At 45.5% G+C, this 15,747-nt stretch overlaps 2 protein-coding genes across 42 annotated transcripts in view; one reads left to right on the top strand and one right to left on the bottom strand.

The window, feature by feature from the left end:
• KLHL18 (kelch like family member 18) overlaps positions 1-8,225 on the bottom strand; it is a 74,641-nt gene extending 66,416 nt beyond the window's left edge. For 27 of the 30 annotated variants that reach the window (XR_003430833.1, XR_003430841.1, XR_003430837.1 and 24 more), the window contains exon 1: positions 7,895-8,225. Coding sequence is in view for 2 of the 30 variants with exons in the window: in XM_027096990.1 (XP_026952791.1) it covers positions 7,895-8,023 (129 nt within the window). In the remaining 28 variants the exon portion in view is untranslated. Of the gene's footprint in view, positions 1-605; positions 711-7,894 lie in introns of all 30 variants that reach the window. The other 3 variants (XR_003430859.1, XR_003430860.1, XR_003430858.1) reach the window with 3 other exon arrangements.
• Positions 8,226-8,278: 53 nt separating this feature from the next.
• Positions 8,279-15,747, top strand: part of KIF9 (kinesin family member 9) — a 47,103-nt gene continuing 39,634 nt past the window's right edge. For 10 of the 12 annotated variants that reach the window (XM_027096985.1, XM_027096987.1, XM_027096978.1 and 7 more), the window contains exons 1-4: positions 8,279-8,499; positions 9,462-9,704; positions 13,074-13,171; positions 14,841-15,006. In XM_027096985.1, the coding sequence (XP_026952786.1) occupies positions 9,518-9,704; positions 13,074-13,171; positions 14,841-15,006 (451 nt within the window). In that variant the 5' untranslated portion in view covers positions 8,279-8,499; positions 9,462-9,517. The remainder of the gene's footprint in view (positions 8,500-9,461; positions 9,705-13,073; positions 13,172-14,840; positions 15,007-15,747) is intronic. The other 2 variants (XM_027096983.1, XM_027096982.1) reach the window with 2 other exon arrangements.

Below are 15,747 nucleotides of genomic sequence, written 5' to 3'. Positions count from 1 at the left end.
GTGGCATCAAGTACATTCACGCTGTTGTACAACCATTACCACCATCCATCTCCAGAACTTCTTCATCTTCCTAAACTGAGATTCTGTACCCATTAAACACTAACTCCTGATTCCCTCCTTCTCCCAAGCACTGCGAAATCTCCATTCTACTTTTTATTTTTATGAATTTGACTTCTCTAGTTACCTCATTTAAGAAGAATCCTATGATATTTGTCCTTCTGTGACTGGCTTATTTCAAAACTTAGAACAATGTCTTTAAGGTTCATCCATGTTGCAGTATGTGTCAGAATTTCCTTCCTTTTTAAGGCTGAATAATATTCCAGTGTATATATGGAACATTATTCCATTGTATATATGGAACAAAATGTGCCACATTTTATCCATTCAACCACTGACGCAGTCTACCATTGGGCTGCTTCCATCTTTTGCATATTGTGAACAACAATGCTATGAACATGCCTGCACAAATATCTGTTCTTGAGCTTATTTTCTAAAAAGCATTTTTGTGTTCTCATCAGATATGCAGCACACTGCCCAGACATGTTGGGTCATACCTGAACTACTGATCTACTTTGCCTGCCAAAAGCCCAAACTCTGGCCCTTACCTTCACGGCCCTGCACACAGCCGCTCAGGTCCACTGGAACACAGGAGCCATCACAGTCTCCTCTGGCCTGCCATTGTGCAAGCAGCTAAGCATCCTCAGCTTCAACTAAGACAGAAAGGGAGCACGGTGTCTTTAGTTAATGCTTTGGAATAGTCTGCCTCAAGCTTCAGCAGAGCTACAAGACTTTAAAGATGAGATGCAAAATATAACAGTGACTTCTCCTATGTCAGTTATTCAGTCACCGACCAGGACAGTCCCATGATCACCTGCGGTAAGCTGGAAAAAGAAAGTTTTTCACTTCTGGTTCACCTGTACTCTTTACCAAGAGAGGCTTCCGATTTCTGAAGTATACGCCGGGGCAATAAAGCAAGTGTAATCTACTCCAAAAACCTTAAACTTTACAAAGGCCATATCAGTATACAATATGGGTAAGGCAACGGGTCTGGCCCACACCTGTTTTTGTAAATAAAATTTTCCTGGAACACAGCCAGACCCATTCGTTTATGTACTGTGTACAGCTGCTCTAGTGCTATAACACCAGAGTTCAGTAGCTGCAACTGAAACTGTATGACCCACAAATCCTAAAATATTTACTATCTGGCTCTTTACAGAAAATGCTTGCCAACTCCTGGTTCACACATCTTGGTTCATTCTCTCTTCTCCCCACCTAGAAACAAGTAATGATGTGATCAGCTGTTTGGGTAGAAAAGGCCTAAACTGATGGTGGGGAAGCTGGCTGGTTTCTATGCCAAGGAGGCAGTGTGAGTGCCAACAGTCAACAAACCAAAAGTAGGAAGGTAGATGCCATACTTGTAATTCAGGAGGGGCTACAGGAACACATCTTCGGAAAAACAACGTGGTCTCATTTTCCATCAACCAACCCACAAGCTGAACCAGGCATGGCCAAGGGGCAAACAATGGAATCTCATGCACAAAACAATAGAGGAACCACCTGCAGTAAGAAGCATCCCCAAACACAGGCTTCTTAAATTCACCCAACTGGCCGGCCAAGCTCCAGAAGCCTCAGGATGAATGCCATGAATGTTGCTCAGCTAGTAACTGATTTTCCAAGATACCTCTGTTGGGCTGCACACAGCAGGCAACATGGCCTGCTCTTGTCCAGATTTAAGACCAAAGAAAGAGCCCGGAGTCTGCAGCAACAGAGACATCAATGGTGTAATGGATGGGGGACCTTACATGTCTGAAGCAAGGTCCTGGAGCGACAACCCACCGTGTGCGGCAGACAGCGGGCAGGACAGGGTGGCGGTCTTCACTCCCACATGGAAGGGGAGATTACTAGTTATAGGGGAATTGACCTCTGGTGGGCTCATTAGTTACTACGGAAACCAGCAGAGGGGCACACCCCTCCCGGCTCCTTTGATAAGAACAATCACCAGCTGGGGTGGGGAAAAGAGTGTAGGAAGGTCAGTCATACGAGTACGGTACAGGTGAAGCAGGCACTGGCCGGGCAGGGGATATACAGAGAGCAAGAGAACAGCCATCTTGAGTGCCCTAACCATACAATCTCCAACCCTCTTTCCCCACCTACGTGTCAGGAAACATCAAACTCTCTCATTCATCTAATTGGTGTCCAAATTTAACAGCATCACCTACAACATAACTCACAGAAAAAAGAGCAAAAACTGACGTTTTGATGAATATGAATTCATATCACAAGTGCACATTGTGATATGTGCGCACGTGCTCTAAAGGAGCACATTCTTGCCCTTAGTTTTAATTACTCATTAAAAAGAGGCAAGGCGGGCTTCCCTGGTGGCGCAGTGGTTGAGAGTCCGCCTGCCTATGCAGGGGACGCAAGTTCGTGCCCCGGTCCGGGAAGATCCCACATGCCGCGGAGCGGCTAGGCCCGTGAGCCATGGCCGCTGAGCCTGCGCGTCCGGAACCTGTGCTCCACAATGGGAAAGGCCACACAGTGAGAGGCCCGCATACCGCAAAAAAAAAAAAAAAAAAAAAAAAAAAAAAAGAGGCAAGGCTGAAAATGAAACACAATTACCTGAAAAGAGACAGTAGAAAGCCCCGGGAATGAGCAATATTCAGAGGCACAATATCTCCCAATACAGTGTCATTTCCAAATCAAAACAGTCAAAAATTCATATGTCCAGAAAACTAGCAGAAAAAGCCTGCATCTGTCTTCTCTCCTGAAATAGAACAGTGGTGTTGCATCTGGCCATACACATCACTGTCCTCCATGCTCACAGATGACACTGCAGATGGTGTTTGTTCCCTGCTCTGCTTTATACCATTAGCAGGGCAGGTGAGTAATCTGACAGAGGATGTAAAAGCAATGCTTCCACCAAACAGCTGTGTTGGATCTCAGATAATATAGCTTTGTGCCTTGGGCAATCCCTTAATATCACTAAGCCTCAGTGTTTTTTCACCTGTAAGATGGATAGCTTTGATAGAAGACCTCTATGGCTCCTTTTAATATGATTATTCTAGCTCTATAATTACACCCGTGTAACTCACCACACTACACATAACATAAAAATGGCATGCATCAACAAGTCCTTGCCTCACTTCCTGATATCCGTCTCCACCTACTCTTTCATCACAAAATCAGCATGACAGCAAATTAAGCAAGATTCCACACTCAAATGTGAGGCTCTTGAAGTCAGTTTCAGTGAAAATTGTGTACCTGGATTCAGTGGGGCAAAAGGAAATAGAGTATTTCTGTGCCTTTCACCCATGGAAAAGATATTTCCTTCTGAAGGCTAAATTCTCAGATCTGGGTTCAAAACTTTAGCAAGGGCCTTGGGAAAATGCTGGCAAGACTGATGCCAGCAGACCTTTGAGGAACCCTTTATTAGTGGTTGCAAAACAGAGTGTGTGTGTGTGTGTGTGTGTATGTGTGTAGAGGAGGTTCCTGTCTCTTCTAAGCTTATGGGTCAGCGAATAGTATGTATATGCGGTGATCCCATTCTGCTCTCTCAAATAAAGAAAAAGAAAGGAGTATGTGAGGAAAGAATAGAAATATAGGAATCTGGTGAGTCTAAATCTCATCAATAAGAGATTGTGGAGAACACGCATTGCATCTGGGGAGTCTGCCCAATTTGCTGGACCCAGATGAACATGACAGATGTGGCCTGAGCACTGGGCTCCTGGTAGCCCAGAGGACAGGGGATGAAACCAACTGTTGGGAAGAGGAGATAAGAGCCTCTGTGACTGCAAACCTCTCTACCCAGACTAAGTCTTATGTTACAGGCTGCCAAGAAGTCTTGCACCACTATCCTTCTAAACTTTAAGATAAAATGATTTGCCAAGGAGAAAGACATGGGCTTTTCCTGATAAAAGAATAATACTCAGTTCTATTCATAACCCAAGATCCAAAGATGGGCTCCAGGGGAACTGCTCTTATGACTGAATGCAAAAGTTTGCACATATGTAAGTATGTGCATTTTTCTGGGGAGAGAGTTCAGTGCTTTCAGTTTCAAAGAAGTTCGAGTCACCATAGATATAAAATTACTCTTTTCTGTTATGCCTCTACTTAACTATCCAACAGGCACCTAAGGAATTTAAATTTCAAATATTTCCAAAAAGAAAATTAAGCAAGGTTCAAGAGTTGGCAGTGAATTTTGAGAAAGTGGCATGCTTGCTAATGCTGTCACACTCTCCCTAAAACTTGGAAAGACAGAAAAGGTGACATGTTGTTAAGGATGAGTACAATTGACCTGAGGTAGATTAATTCAAATGGTAGCAGCTGAAATCAGTTCAGTCACTGTCACTGATAGAAGAGGCAACAGGAGAGCAGGAAGGAACACCTGACCTGGAGTCTGGACACCAGGAGTCTAGTCTCTAGTTCTAGCTCTGCCCAATTTAATCTGTGACCTTGGATGAGTCCCCTCTTCCTCTAGGCTTGGTCCTCATCTGTAAAATGCAAGCTATGGAAGTAGACCAGTGCTTTGCAAATACTTTTAAGGCAATGAACATAATGTTTAGATAAAACCATCTAGAATTAAACCGAGTCTAAAACGAATTCAAAATGGCAGGCAGAACACATGCATTTATCTCCACTTCCCCTTAATAGGAAATCCCATTAAGTTATTATTCATAAATATCTTCTACTTACTGAATATTTGCTACATGATTGTTTTAAGTGCATTAACTAGTGGAATCCTCAACACTCTTACTAGGTAGGTGATGATCCCCATTTTATAGATGAAGGAACTGAATCACCAGCATTTAAGGAACTTGTCCAAGTTTTCACTGCTAATAAGTGGCAGAGCCAGTATTCAAACCCAGGCGATCTAGCTCCAGTCTGTGTTGTGCTACCTCTCAGACTGACAATCAAGGAATAGCAAAGCTCCCAAGTACAAAGAAGCTGAGAGAGCAGATTAGAAATGTCGCCATATTTTGGAAGATGAAAAGCAGACAAATGGATAGTAACTGACTTATATGGAGAATACTGAGTGCTCTAGATGGCAAGTCACTCCAGAGCACCCTCCAAAACTCAACTGTTCAAGATACAGGTTTCCTCTGAAGGTGTGAACATAAGGAAGGCTGTAAACAGGCAGTACTGGTTCCCTGCCCCAGGCAAGTGCCCCATCACTGCCCCAGCAGAAGTCTGGAGGTTTATTCTCTGGACAGGATGAACCAGAGACTCCAGACTTGAGTAACCAGAGCACCAAGGAAGACATGAAGTGGTACTATTCAGGGGGATTAAGGGAAAGTCTGCATACAGAAGCAAGAGCTCCCAGTCCCCTCCCACCATCAGCTCCTAGAATGATAACAGCCAGGCTTACTCCATGTAGGCAGAAGCCTGAAGGAAGATCCATGGACTCTGAACATATCCCATAGAAAAGGACAGGTCCACCACCTTACAGGTGTGGCTCTCAGAATGTGGCCCGAGACCAGGAATAGTATCACTGCGGAAGTTATCAGAAATGTGAATTCTCAGGTCCATTCCAGACCTACTGAATAAGAAATTCTGGGGTGAACAATGTCTGAACAACTGTTTTTTAACAAGGCTGCCAGGTGATTCTAATGTCTGCTAAAGTTTGAGAACCACTGCCCCACTGGGAGGCCCACTAATCAATAAACCCATCCTACGCCAAAAAGCTTCCAACCAGCTTTTCAGTTTCTATTTATTTGGAAGAAAGTCTGGAATCACCAGAAGTTTCAGGAAAGACTCTATCTTGAAAAAGAGAAACCGAGGGACTTCCCTGATGGTCCAGTGGTTGAGACTCTGCGCTGCCAGTGCAGAGGGCCCAGGTTCCATCCCTGGTCAGGGAACTAGATCCCGCATGCCGCAACTAAGACCTGGCGCAGCCAAATATTAATTAATTAATTAATTAACTAATTAAAGAAAAAAAGAGAGACTGAAACAGATTTCACAGAGCAGCTCTAGGGAAGGGGAGTGAAATGAGGCAGAGCTTGGTTTGCTTGGCCTCTCTCTGGGCCCTACCATCACAGGGCATTGAACTACTGTCAGAAAACCAATGAAGCAGAGCTTTCTACAGTCCTGTCCAGCTCTAGCCTATGCCTTTATACTGGTCCTTATGTCCCAGATCCTTGAAACTAATATAGCAATTTAGACAGACATTCTCAGCTGGAATCACTTCTGATAATTTACTTGTCCCTTTGAGTGAACAAAAAGTATTTCAATGGAAAAAAACACACAAGCATTTTTATGCTACGGGGTTGCTATACTTGAGATGTGCATTAAGTGCAGAGGCAAAATGCAATGATTTAACTTACGTAGTGTGACCATCTCACTCTATCATTCCCTATTTGCTTCTCTGTGTCTTATACGCTTTCCCTGGCTTACCCTTACAGCCTAAATCTTAATCCAAAAATTCGCCCCCATTACTGCTTTTCACTAGTCTCTACTCACCCCAAGTGTTACTGCCACAACCAGATCATTCTTTTGTTTACAAATCTCTAGTAGCCTCGACATCTACTACCATGTAATCACCGTGGACAAAACTCTCTCATTTATATTTACTTTCTCTGCTTCCTTCCAGCTCATTTTTCTCAAACCCTTTGGTTCCCCACTAAAGATGCTCTCCCCCCTCAGTCCACTTCACTCCTCTACTGGAAAACTAATCTCCTTCAGGAGGGGTTTAGAGTGATGAAAACCTTAGGCCAGGCATTATGCAAAGAATACCACAAATTTTCTCATTTAATCCTCGTATGAATACTAAGAATTAGGAATCATCCATTTTTACATTGGGAAAGCTGATGCTTAGACTAAGTAACTTTCCCAAGGATTTTAATCCAAATCCTTCTGTCTCCAAAGCCACACTTTTTTTTTTTTTAGTCTTTGGTTGAACTATATACCATTCTCAAAGCCACACTCTTAACCATTCTACTTTACTGTCTCCAGAGGTCTGACTCAAATATGTGAAAGAGGAAGTTTCCTTAATGCTGTCGAAAATAAGAAGAGCAAACAGATCTCTGCATAGTTTTATTTTTTAAACAGGGTCCTTCACAGATGCTGACAGCCTTCTAGCCAAAGCCCAACAGGGAAGAGGGTTTGCAGCAGCATCTCCCCGCCTGGAGAGCCCCACCTGGCTCAACAGCTTGGCCAAGGAGCAGCACAACATGCCTCTCTAGCAGGAATGGATGCAAAGCACGGGAGGAAGCCTGGCTCTTGCGCCCAGAATGCCAATAGGGAACAGGTGGTTAAGAGAGCCCTCTCCCCACGCAGCCCATCAGCCCATTAGCCCATTCTCCGAGACCTTTGTGGTGCTGCTGGTGGTGGTAGTGTGCCTTCTAGTGCGAGGCAGAGTGGTTGCCCACCTCAAAAGATTTCCAGATGCGATTTTAAAAGCTCTTAAGAGACAAGGTAGTAATCTATCAGTCAAGGGCAAGCAATGACTCCTCAGGAAAAGCCCACGCCTCTACCACAGCGCAGCTAACTTCGAGGGGCACAAAGAAACGTCTGTAGCGGCAAGAAAAGGGGCTTCCGTAGTGCCCATCAAAATGTAGGGAGAGCCACAGCCCCTTCGTCCATAGAGGAGCTGCAAGTCCATTTTCTCTCGTCTGAGTGACAGAAAAGGGAGGCGGGCACCCCAATGTCTCCACTCTGAGGGCCTCAGCGGCGCACCTCTCTGCCTTTCTAAGGGCTGAGAGGCTGTCCCTGTCCGTCTCCCCACTCAGCCCCAATCCCCCTCTCCCAGTCAGCACCCCTCTCTCCCCTACTCGCTCTCCCTCCAACCTCCTTTCCCCACCCCGCTGAGCTCTAGACCTCTCTTCCCTTATCCCCCGCCTCTCTTCCCTCCCCATTCGGTCCCCTGGCCCTCAGCCCCCCGCCGCCCAGCACCCGGGACCTTGAGCGTCACGTCGCACAGCTTGCCCTGCCGCCGGATCTCCTCCATGACGCCGTAGCCGCGACTAGGCAACTCGGACACGGAGAAGTGCACCAGGTCCTCCAGCTCCTCCGCGCCGTCCTCCACCATCTTCCCCGGCCGCCGCGACTGCGCAGGCCTGGCCGGCTGGCTCGAAGCTAAGCTGGGCGGGGCGAGGGCGCCTGTGGACGGCAGCTCGGAGCGCAAGGCTGGAGTTAGACGGAGCTGCGCGGCCGCCGTAGTCTCAAACTGCTGTGCGCCGGAAGCCCGGCTGCCCCGTTTCCTGGTTCTTGCGCATCCTTCGTTCCCCCGCTACCCCTACCCTGGCTTCGCGCCTGCAGCTGCCGCAGTCTTTTTAGATTAATCGGTCCCATCTCCCGTCCTCCTAATTCGGCCCTGGCCTTACTTGTATCTCAACAGAGGACCGCGGACTTCATTTCCGCCGCCACCCCCTACTTCCGGAATCTCCGGAAGCAGCCTGTTGCCAAGGCGACTGTGTACACAGCCCGGCAGCCGAGCTTGCCGGGTTTCTTCTGTAGCTGCAAATGCAGTGGTCGGGCTGCGGAAGGGCTCCAGCCTCCGGAGCGGTAAGCAGGGGTCACGCGCGGTCCGGGTGGGGAGAAGGAAGACCGGAAAGGGGGTGTCCGCCCGGGCGGCGGGCAGCTGCTAGAATCTGAACACCGCTCCACCCGGGAGTCCCCCAGCTTTGGCTCGCTGATCTGTGAAACCCGGGCGGAGGAGGGTGAGGCGTCGAGGGGACCCTTTAAGCCTTGCTGCGGCTTAGGGTTTTCGGATCTAACGTTCCCTGGCCCCACGAGGGTCCTACGTCGCCCTTGAGGTTCAGAGATCTCTGGTCTTCTGGACTCTTCTGTATTCAGTTTTCTAACTGGAGGGGGCTTCGGGATTGCCATCCCGGCCCTTCGCTTTACAAATGCGGAAATCGCTCCAGAGAGGCACAGGAATGGTCCCAAGGCCCACTGCCTCCCAGACACCACACAGGGGTCCAGCATGTTGGGTTAGAAAAAGGAGAAAGACCAGTTTGCCCTGGGTCCGAGTCTTTTGTTTAGTCCAAGGCCAGGTGCGTTTGGACCCTCTTTTGGGGGGTTCAGATGCTGCTACCTTGCTGGTGGCTATGAGTGTTCTCTTGAGAGCCTCTGTTCTGGACAGGAATGCTGGAAGATAGGGACCCACCTGGTCCTCTCCTTTTGTTGAGCTTTCAGGGGTGCTTGGTGGCAACCTGTTCATTCCCACCCCTAAAACAAATGAGGAAACTGTGAGCCTTTCAGCAGAGAGGGCTCTTGGTGGCCACTCAAAGGTTCACTTATTTACACCAGAAATACCTAAGGGTGGTGTCCGCGAGGGAGAGGCATTCCCCACAAGGTCCTGAGAGAGAAGGACCCTACTAAAAGGGAGAGCGTGGTGAGGGGCTGAAGTTGGCTTCTTGCAAGTGGGCCTGGAAACCCAGTGTCCTCCTGGAAGGGCTGTGGGCTCAGGGTTGGAGGTGGTGAGGGAGGCGAGTGACATCATGTGCCCTTTGGGACTCTCTCAGTTGTGACCGAAGATGGACCCACATATGGAGATTCCGCCACCCTCTGACTTCCAGTCATGACCATCACCACCAATCACCATTTCTTAAGCACCTACTCTGTGCTGGGCACTGTTCCGGACTTTGAGGGGGGACTCAAAAGAAATAAAAGGCACAGTCCTGTCCCTCAAACAGCTTGTAACTTAATTTGGGATCTGAAACCCACTCAAATGATGTGGCGTAAGAACGGTAACAAGGATTATTTCAGTAAGTGCAAGTTGGCATGGGGTCTCCAAATGACTGGGTGTTGAGGGGCTGCTGGGTAGTGGATTTGCAGGAGGGATGTAGTTAATAGAGAAGGCTTGTGTCAGGTGGATATGGCTCCTGGCGTGCCTGGAGCCATGGGCGTGAGCATGGGGAGAATTGGGAAGCACAGATAGAATGACTACTTGTGCATGTTGGCAAATTGCTGGGCAGAAAAGGGGCAGGCTCTGAGGGGAGGGTAATGCTTGAAGCTGGCCTGTGCTGTCCTTGGGCTGTCTGTGGGTAGGGGCTGCCAGGAGGGAGGCTTGAGCAACCCCCTACTTCTTCATGGTCCCTTTCAGAGGGCACCCTGGGCAGCATCTTAACTTTCCTGGGCAGGAGGATGGGCCATCGGACTGGTATGGGGAATGGTTCCCAGAACTTTAGAAATTGAGTGTAAGTGTGCTTGAGTCAGCACACCTCTCTCCACTCTCCACTTTCCAAAAGCCTAGATCAAAGTGAACTTGGAGATGAGATCATCTCTTAAGTTTCCTCAGTTTGGGAGTCCTGTTAGAGCTATTTGTGGCTTTTTATTTCTAGAGCTCAATTTTGCAAACAAAAATCTTAGACCTGAAATTGGACAAGCCATTATCCTTACTCACCTGAATACCTTACAGATTCACTTTCTAAAAATTAAAAGATCTGAGTGATCCCACAGTGGCCAGGAAAAGACTTCCATGAAATAATTACTTGAGGAATGTGGGAAGTGGACTCACACTCTACAGTAGGCAGGTGTGAAAGTAGTTTGCTTATTTAATGTGACATCTGAAGGGTTTGTAATAGGGGTTAGAGTTTTATTTTGCCCACTTCATGGAAACTGTAAACTGAAAGAGCAGGGCCTGTCTCTATTTAATTTGCTTCTATAGAGATACTTAATGCCACTTGATGATAGCTAAGGTAATTGTATGAGGAAATCAAGTGGTCACCACAAGTTGTGTCTAGAAATGTGGAGGGACATTAATTTTTTAACAGTCAAGGTCTTGAAAATTAGCTTTTTAAAAATATTGACCATCTGATCAGTTTATTTGTTAGAACACTTTGCAGTAGCACAAACAAACTATTTTTTCCTGAACAACGGTGATGATATTGCTATTTACAAATTTGAAGATGAAATTGAGTCAGCTCCCTATCCCTCATGTTTTCCTACCTCTTCATAAATTCAGCAATTCCTTTGCTGGTTGTCTTTTTCAGAAGTATCCAGGAGTTTTCTTTAGCCTCAAGTCCTCTGTCCTACCCCATGAAAGTACAGGTTATTTTAGGGGCAAATGCCTCATTTCTTATGGAACTGGCCCAACCCTGTCAGGGACATCAAAAGAGAAGTACACGATGCAGCACACATCCTGACCCTCAGGCATTGTCTCTATTCAAAGTCTGTTTTTTACTTTGTGGAGCATTAACTCTAAATGAGTTTTGGGGTTTTTTTGTTTTGTTTTGTTTTTGTGGTATGCAGCCCTCTCACTGTTGTGGCCTCTCCCGTTGCAGAGCACAGGCTCTGGACACACAGGCTCAGCGGCCATGGCTCATGGGCCTAGCCGCTCCGCGGCATGTGGGATCTTCCCGGACCGGGGCACAAACCCGTGTCCCCTGCATCGGCAGGCAGACTCTCAACCACTGCGCGCCACCAGGGAAGCCCAGTTTTGGTTTTTTAAAAAATAAATTTATTTATTTATTATTTTTGGCTGCGTTGGGTCTTCATTGCTGCGCGCGGGCTTTCTCTAGTTGCGGCGAGAGGGGCTACTCTTTTGTTGCGGTGTGCGGGCTTCTCATTGCAGTGGCTTCTCTTGTGGAGCACGGGCTCTAGGCGCACGGACTTCAGTAGTTGTGGCACACAGGCTCAGTAGTTGTAGCTTGCAGGCTCAGTAGTTGTGGCGCATGGCTTAGTTGCTCTGGGGCATGTGGGATCTTCCCGGACCAGGGATTGAACCCATGTCCCCTGCGTTGGCAGGTGGATTCTTAACCACTGCACCACCAGGGAATTCCTGTACAATTCAATTTTTAAAAATGTTTATGAAATACTTTAGTTGGACAGGATATTAGAGATCAATTAACTCTCCCTGTAATACAAACAATCCCTTTTGTAGCATCTCTGCTAGTTGGCATCTTGCTTGACTGTTTGTAGTGTTTATGGTCCTTACTTTGAGAAAGTCTTTCCCACTATAGGAAAACTCCACATAATAAGAAGTTAATTTACCTAAATCTCCCTCTCTGTCATTTATAACTATAAGCTTTCAACCTATTCGATGAAGCTACATTCAATGTTTATTTTAACATTTTATTATACATGGTAATTACTTGTGATAGTATAAATGAAGGAATACAAATATATGTGTGCCTGCCTGAAAGAAAATGATGAGAATATACATAATTACATTTTAGGAGAGGCAGAGGAGGTAAGGGACTGAGATTTTTCTCTCAATGGAGTGGCAAAGAAGAAAGAATATTAGACTATGGGCTACATTAAATGTACTTCCAGGGAATCTTTTTCTGATCTAAGTTAGTCTAATGGAGGTAGAGAAGGAGGTGCTACATCTGAAGTTAGGTGTATTAATAAAAAAAAGAAAATTAGTTCTAATGCATTTCACAGTCAGTATTTTAGAGGAAAATATAATGAATAAGGCAAAGTGTAGGTAAACTCTGATACGGAGCATTTGTAGAAACCACATCTAAAATTAGGCCACTAGGGACTTCCCTGGTGGTGCAGTGGTTAAGAACCTGCCTGCCAATGCAGAGGACACAGGTTCAATCCCTTGTCCAGGAAAATCCCACATGCTGCAGAGCAACTAGGCCTGTGGGCCACAACTACTGAGCCTGCGCTCTAGAGCCTGTGAGCCATAACTACTGAGCCCATGTGCCACAACTACTGAAGCCCACGCACCTAGAGCCCATGCTCTGCAACAAGAGAAGCCAACGCAATGAGAAGCCCGCACCCCACAACGAAAACTAGCCCCCGCTTGATGCAACTAGAGAAAGCCCATGCACAGCAATGAAGACCCAATGCAACCAACCAAATAAATAAATAAAAATAAAAAATAAAAATAAAATAAAATTAGGCCACTAAAGGGAGCATTCTTTTTGCTTTGTATTTCAGTCTCTTAGGGGGTTGTTGGTGGAGAGTGGTGAGGCACCCTGTAAAGTAGGAAGTACACGGACTTGTTGAACAGCATCCTGTGGACAGATCACTGAAATGCTGGGGGGCAAAAGGAAGACTGGCTCTCAGTGGGAGAGGAAAACATGGACTGCACATCATGTTTTCTGATCTTGATGAATGACACCTCCATTCTAATGGTTGTTGGAGGATGACTACTGAAAATTTTGCTATTTTCTTCTTTTTAGCTAGAATGGGTACTAGGAAAAAAGTTCATGCATTTGTCCGTGTCAAACCTACTGATGACTTTGCTCATGAAATGATCAAATATGGAGATGACAACAAAGTAAGTACAGTGTGTTTGCCTTCACCTGCCTGGGCATCTCTCTGTCCCTCCTCACTACAACCTCTAAGGTTTCCAAGCAACCTTTTAAGGACCAAGACAGAATTGGTAAAAGTTCAGATGGAATCTAGAGTCATTCAAGGCCAAAGCACTCCCCCACAATGCTGTTGATGAGGAAACTCATGAAACTCCCATTTTTAATGGGAGTAGGTCCTTGTTGGTTATCCATTTTAGATATAGCAGTGTATACATGTCAATCTCAAAATGGGAAAAGAATTTGAAAAAGAATAGATAGGTGTATAACTGAATCACTTTGCTGTACACCTGAAACTAACACAACATTGTTAATCAACTATACTCCAATATAAAATAAAAAGTTAAAAAAAAAGTTTACCTTTGTCCTTATATCTGACACAGGAAGCTGACATTTGTCCACACTCATAATACTTTCTGGTGATCAGATCTCCCAGGAAGTACAATAGGAATGTCTTCAGATGATTATTATTAAACTTACCAAAGAGAGGGAGAAACTCTTATGGAGAGAACTGGAAAGATCTATCCATCCCCCTGTCCCCACCACTGTCCTGACAACTCTTCTGAAGGCTGTGACAGGCTTAGGACACCTCGAGACTATGGGATGTTTTCATTCAGCAAACATTTGTGGATCTACTATGGGTAGCATGGAGACATTAAGAGAGGAATTCAAAGGCCAACTTCTCAAGGTTCAAAAGTCCTAGCAGTCAGAAAGAAACTCACATGCAGCGCTGTGAAGTGCACGCTGATGGACACGGATTCAGTGACGACTGAAGCACAGAGCATTTAATGTATGAATAGACCAAGCCTTTCTCTGTTGATCTTAGTTTTTCTGCATGTGGCTGTGTCTTGGCTTCTGGACTAGGGCAGCCAGTATAAGATTCCAGTGAGAGTCTGTTTACATTAGAAGTCCCCATTTCGAAGATTGGAATCTACCATTGACCTAACCCAATATGTTTCTAAACTAGCTGCTGCCACAGTGGCTTGCTATGGAGGGATCTAAAACTTTAAAAAATTTTTTTAGAAATCTTTGCATCTAAAAATCTGCTGATTACAAGTAGGTAGTCACCCTCAATTTAATACCAGTGAGTAACTGTGTCTGAGGAGTCCAGAGCCTTTTCTGTGGCTATCATTTCATCATTGCTCACATTAGCCCATAGCGTGTGTGTGGAAGTAAGTGCTCACCACAGTGCTGAGGGAGGCCTCACCGCCAGTCACCAGGGAGATGGGGCTCAAGCCCAGGCCTCCGTCACCAAGCCCGCTCTTCTCTCTGGCCTAATTCAAGGCCTCCCTGTGCTTATTGAATTTATCTAAAGCTTGTTTAATGTGATAAATATTGATATGTGATAAATATGCTTGACCCCATATCAGAAATGGGGGAACCAAGACAGACAGCACCCTGAACACTACGGTGAGATGTGCTGAAACCAGCAAGTGCTCCAGTCTCCTGATCCTTCCACCTTGAGGATGTGTGGCCTCCCTGCAGTGCCTTCCTTCCCACCTCCCAAAGGTCGTCCAGAATATGTGCAAGTCCCTGTTCTTCCTAAAGTTCACCTCCTCTGTTTCCTCCAGGTCAGGCCTTGGCTATCAGTGACTTTTTTATACCAGTTTCTTAACAAGTATCTCTCTCTCTTCCTAGACCATTAATATTCACTTAAAAAAAGATACTCGGAGAGGAGTTGTCAATAACCAGCAGACAGACTGGTCATTCAAGCTGGATGGAGTTCTCCATGATGCCTCCCAGGACTTGGTTTATGAGACAGTCGCAAAGGATGTGGTTTCTCAAGCCCTCAATGGCTATAATGGTAATTTAGTTAATTAACTGTTGTTTTACATAAGAACCTGTGGAACCCCCGCTCACCCAGGAAGAGGTACAAGTATTTTGTGGTGAATAAAATACAACTTCACTTACTAACTTTTGTTTGATTATTTGTCTGTCTCCATGTTCTTATGGTGGGAAACTTATTTGCTTGGTGATACTGTGGGCATGGCTTGATCCATGGTCCTGGGATCCTACCTTCATAGGAAGATTAAATGACCCTGACTCTCTATAGGTCATGGGGATTCAACTATTATCCTGTTTCAAATCCCCTGAGTATTAGTTTTGAACATGTCTTTATGATAAATTTGATGGAGTCAAAACATTTTTCTCTTGGCTACCTGCTAGGAGATATTTCCATTTATTCTACCAGCACAATCAATCTATTCTATTGTAGTATAGTATTATTTACATATATCACTAAAGACGAGTACAGTTTGACTTTCTTAAAAGCTTAACTAAAAAGCTTTTTTAACAAATTAAAATTTATTGGGAAATTTTTACAAACTAGTTCACTCTAAGACTGTTTCAAAATCTTTTTTAAAAAATATTTATTTATTTATTTATTTGGCTGCGCCAGGTCTTAGTTGCGGCATGTGGGATCTAGTTCCCTGACCAGGCATCAAACCTGCCCCCCCTGCATTGGGAGCACAGAGTCTTAGCCGCTGGACCACCAGGGAAGTCCCTTAAAATCTTAAAAAGATTAAAAAATTCATAGAGGGACTTC

This window comes from Aethalodelphis obliquidens, unplaced genomic scaffold (assembly GCF_003676395.1).
Source record: "Aethalodelphis obliquidens isolate GAN/ISIS:26980383/991018 unplaced genomic scaffold, ASM367639v1 scaffold111, whole genome shotgun sequence".
Lineage (NCBI taxonomy): Eukaryota > Metazoa > Chordata > Mammalia > Artiodactyla > Delphinidae > Aethalodelphis > Aethalodelphis obliquidens.
This window is presented reverse-complemented; position numbering and strand designations above follow the sequence as displayed.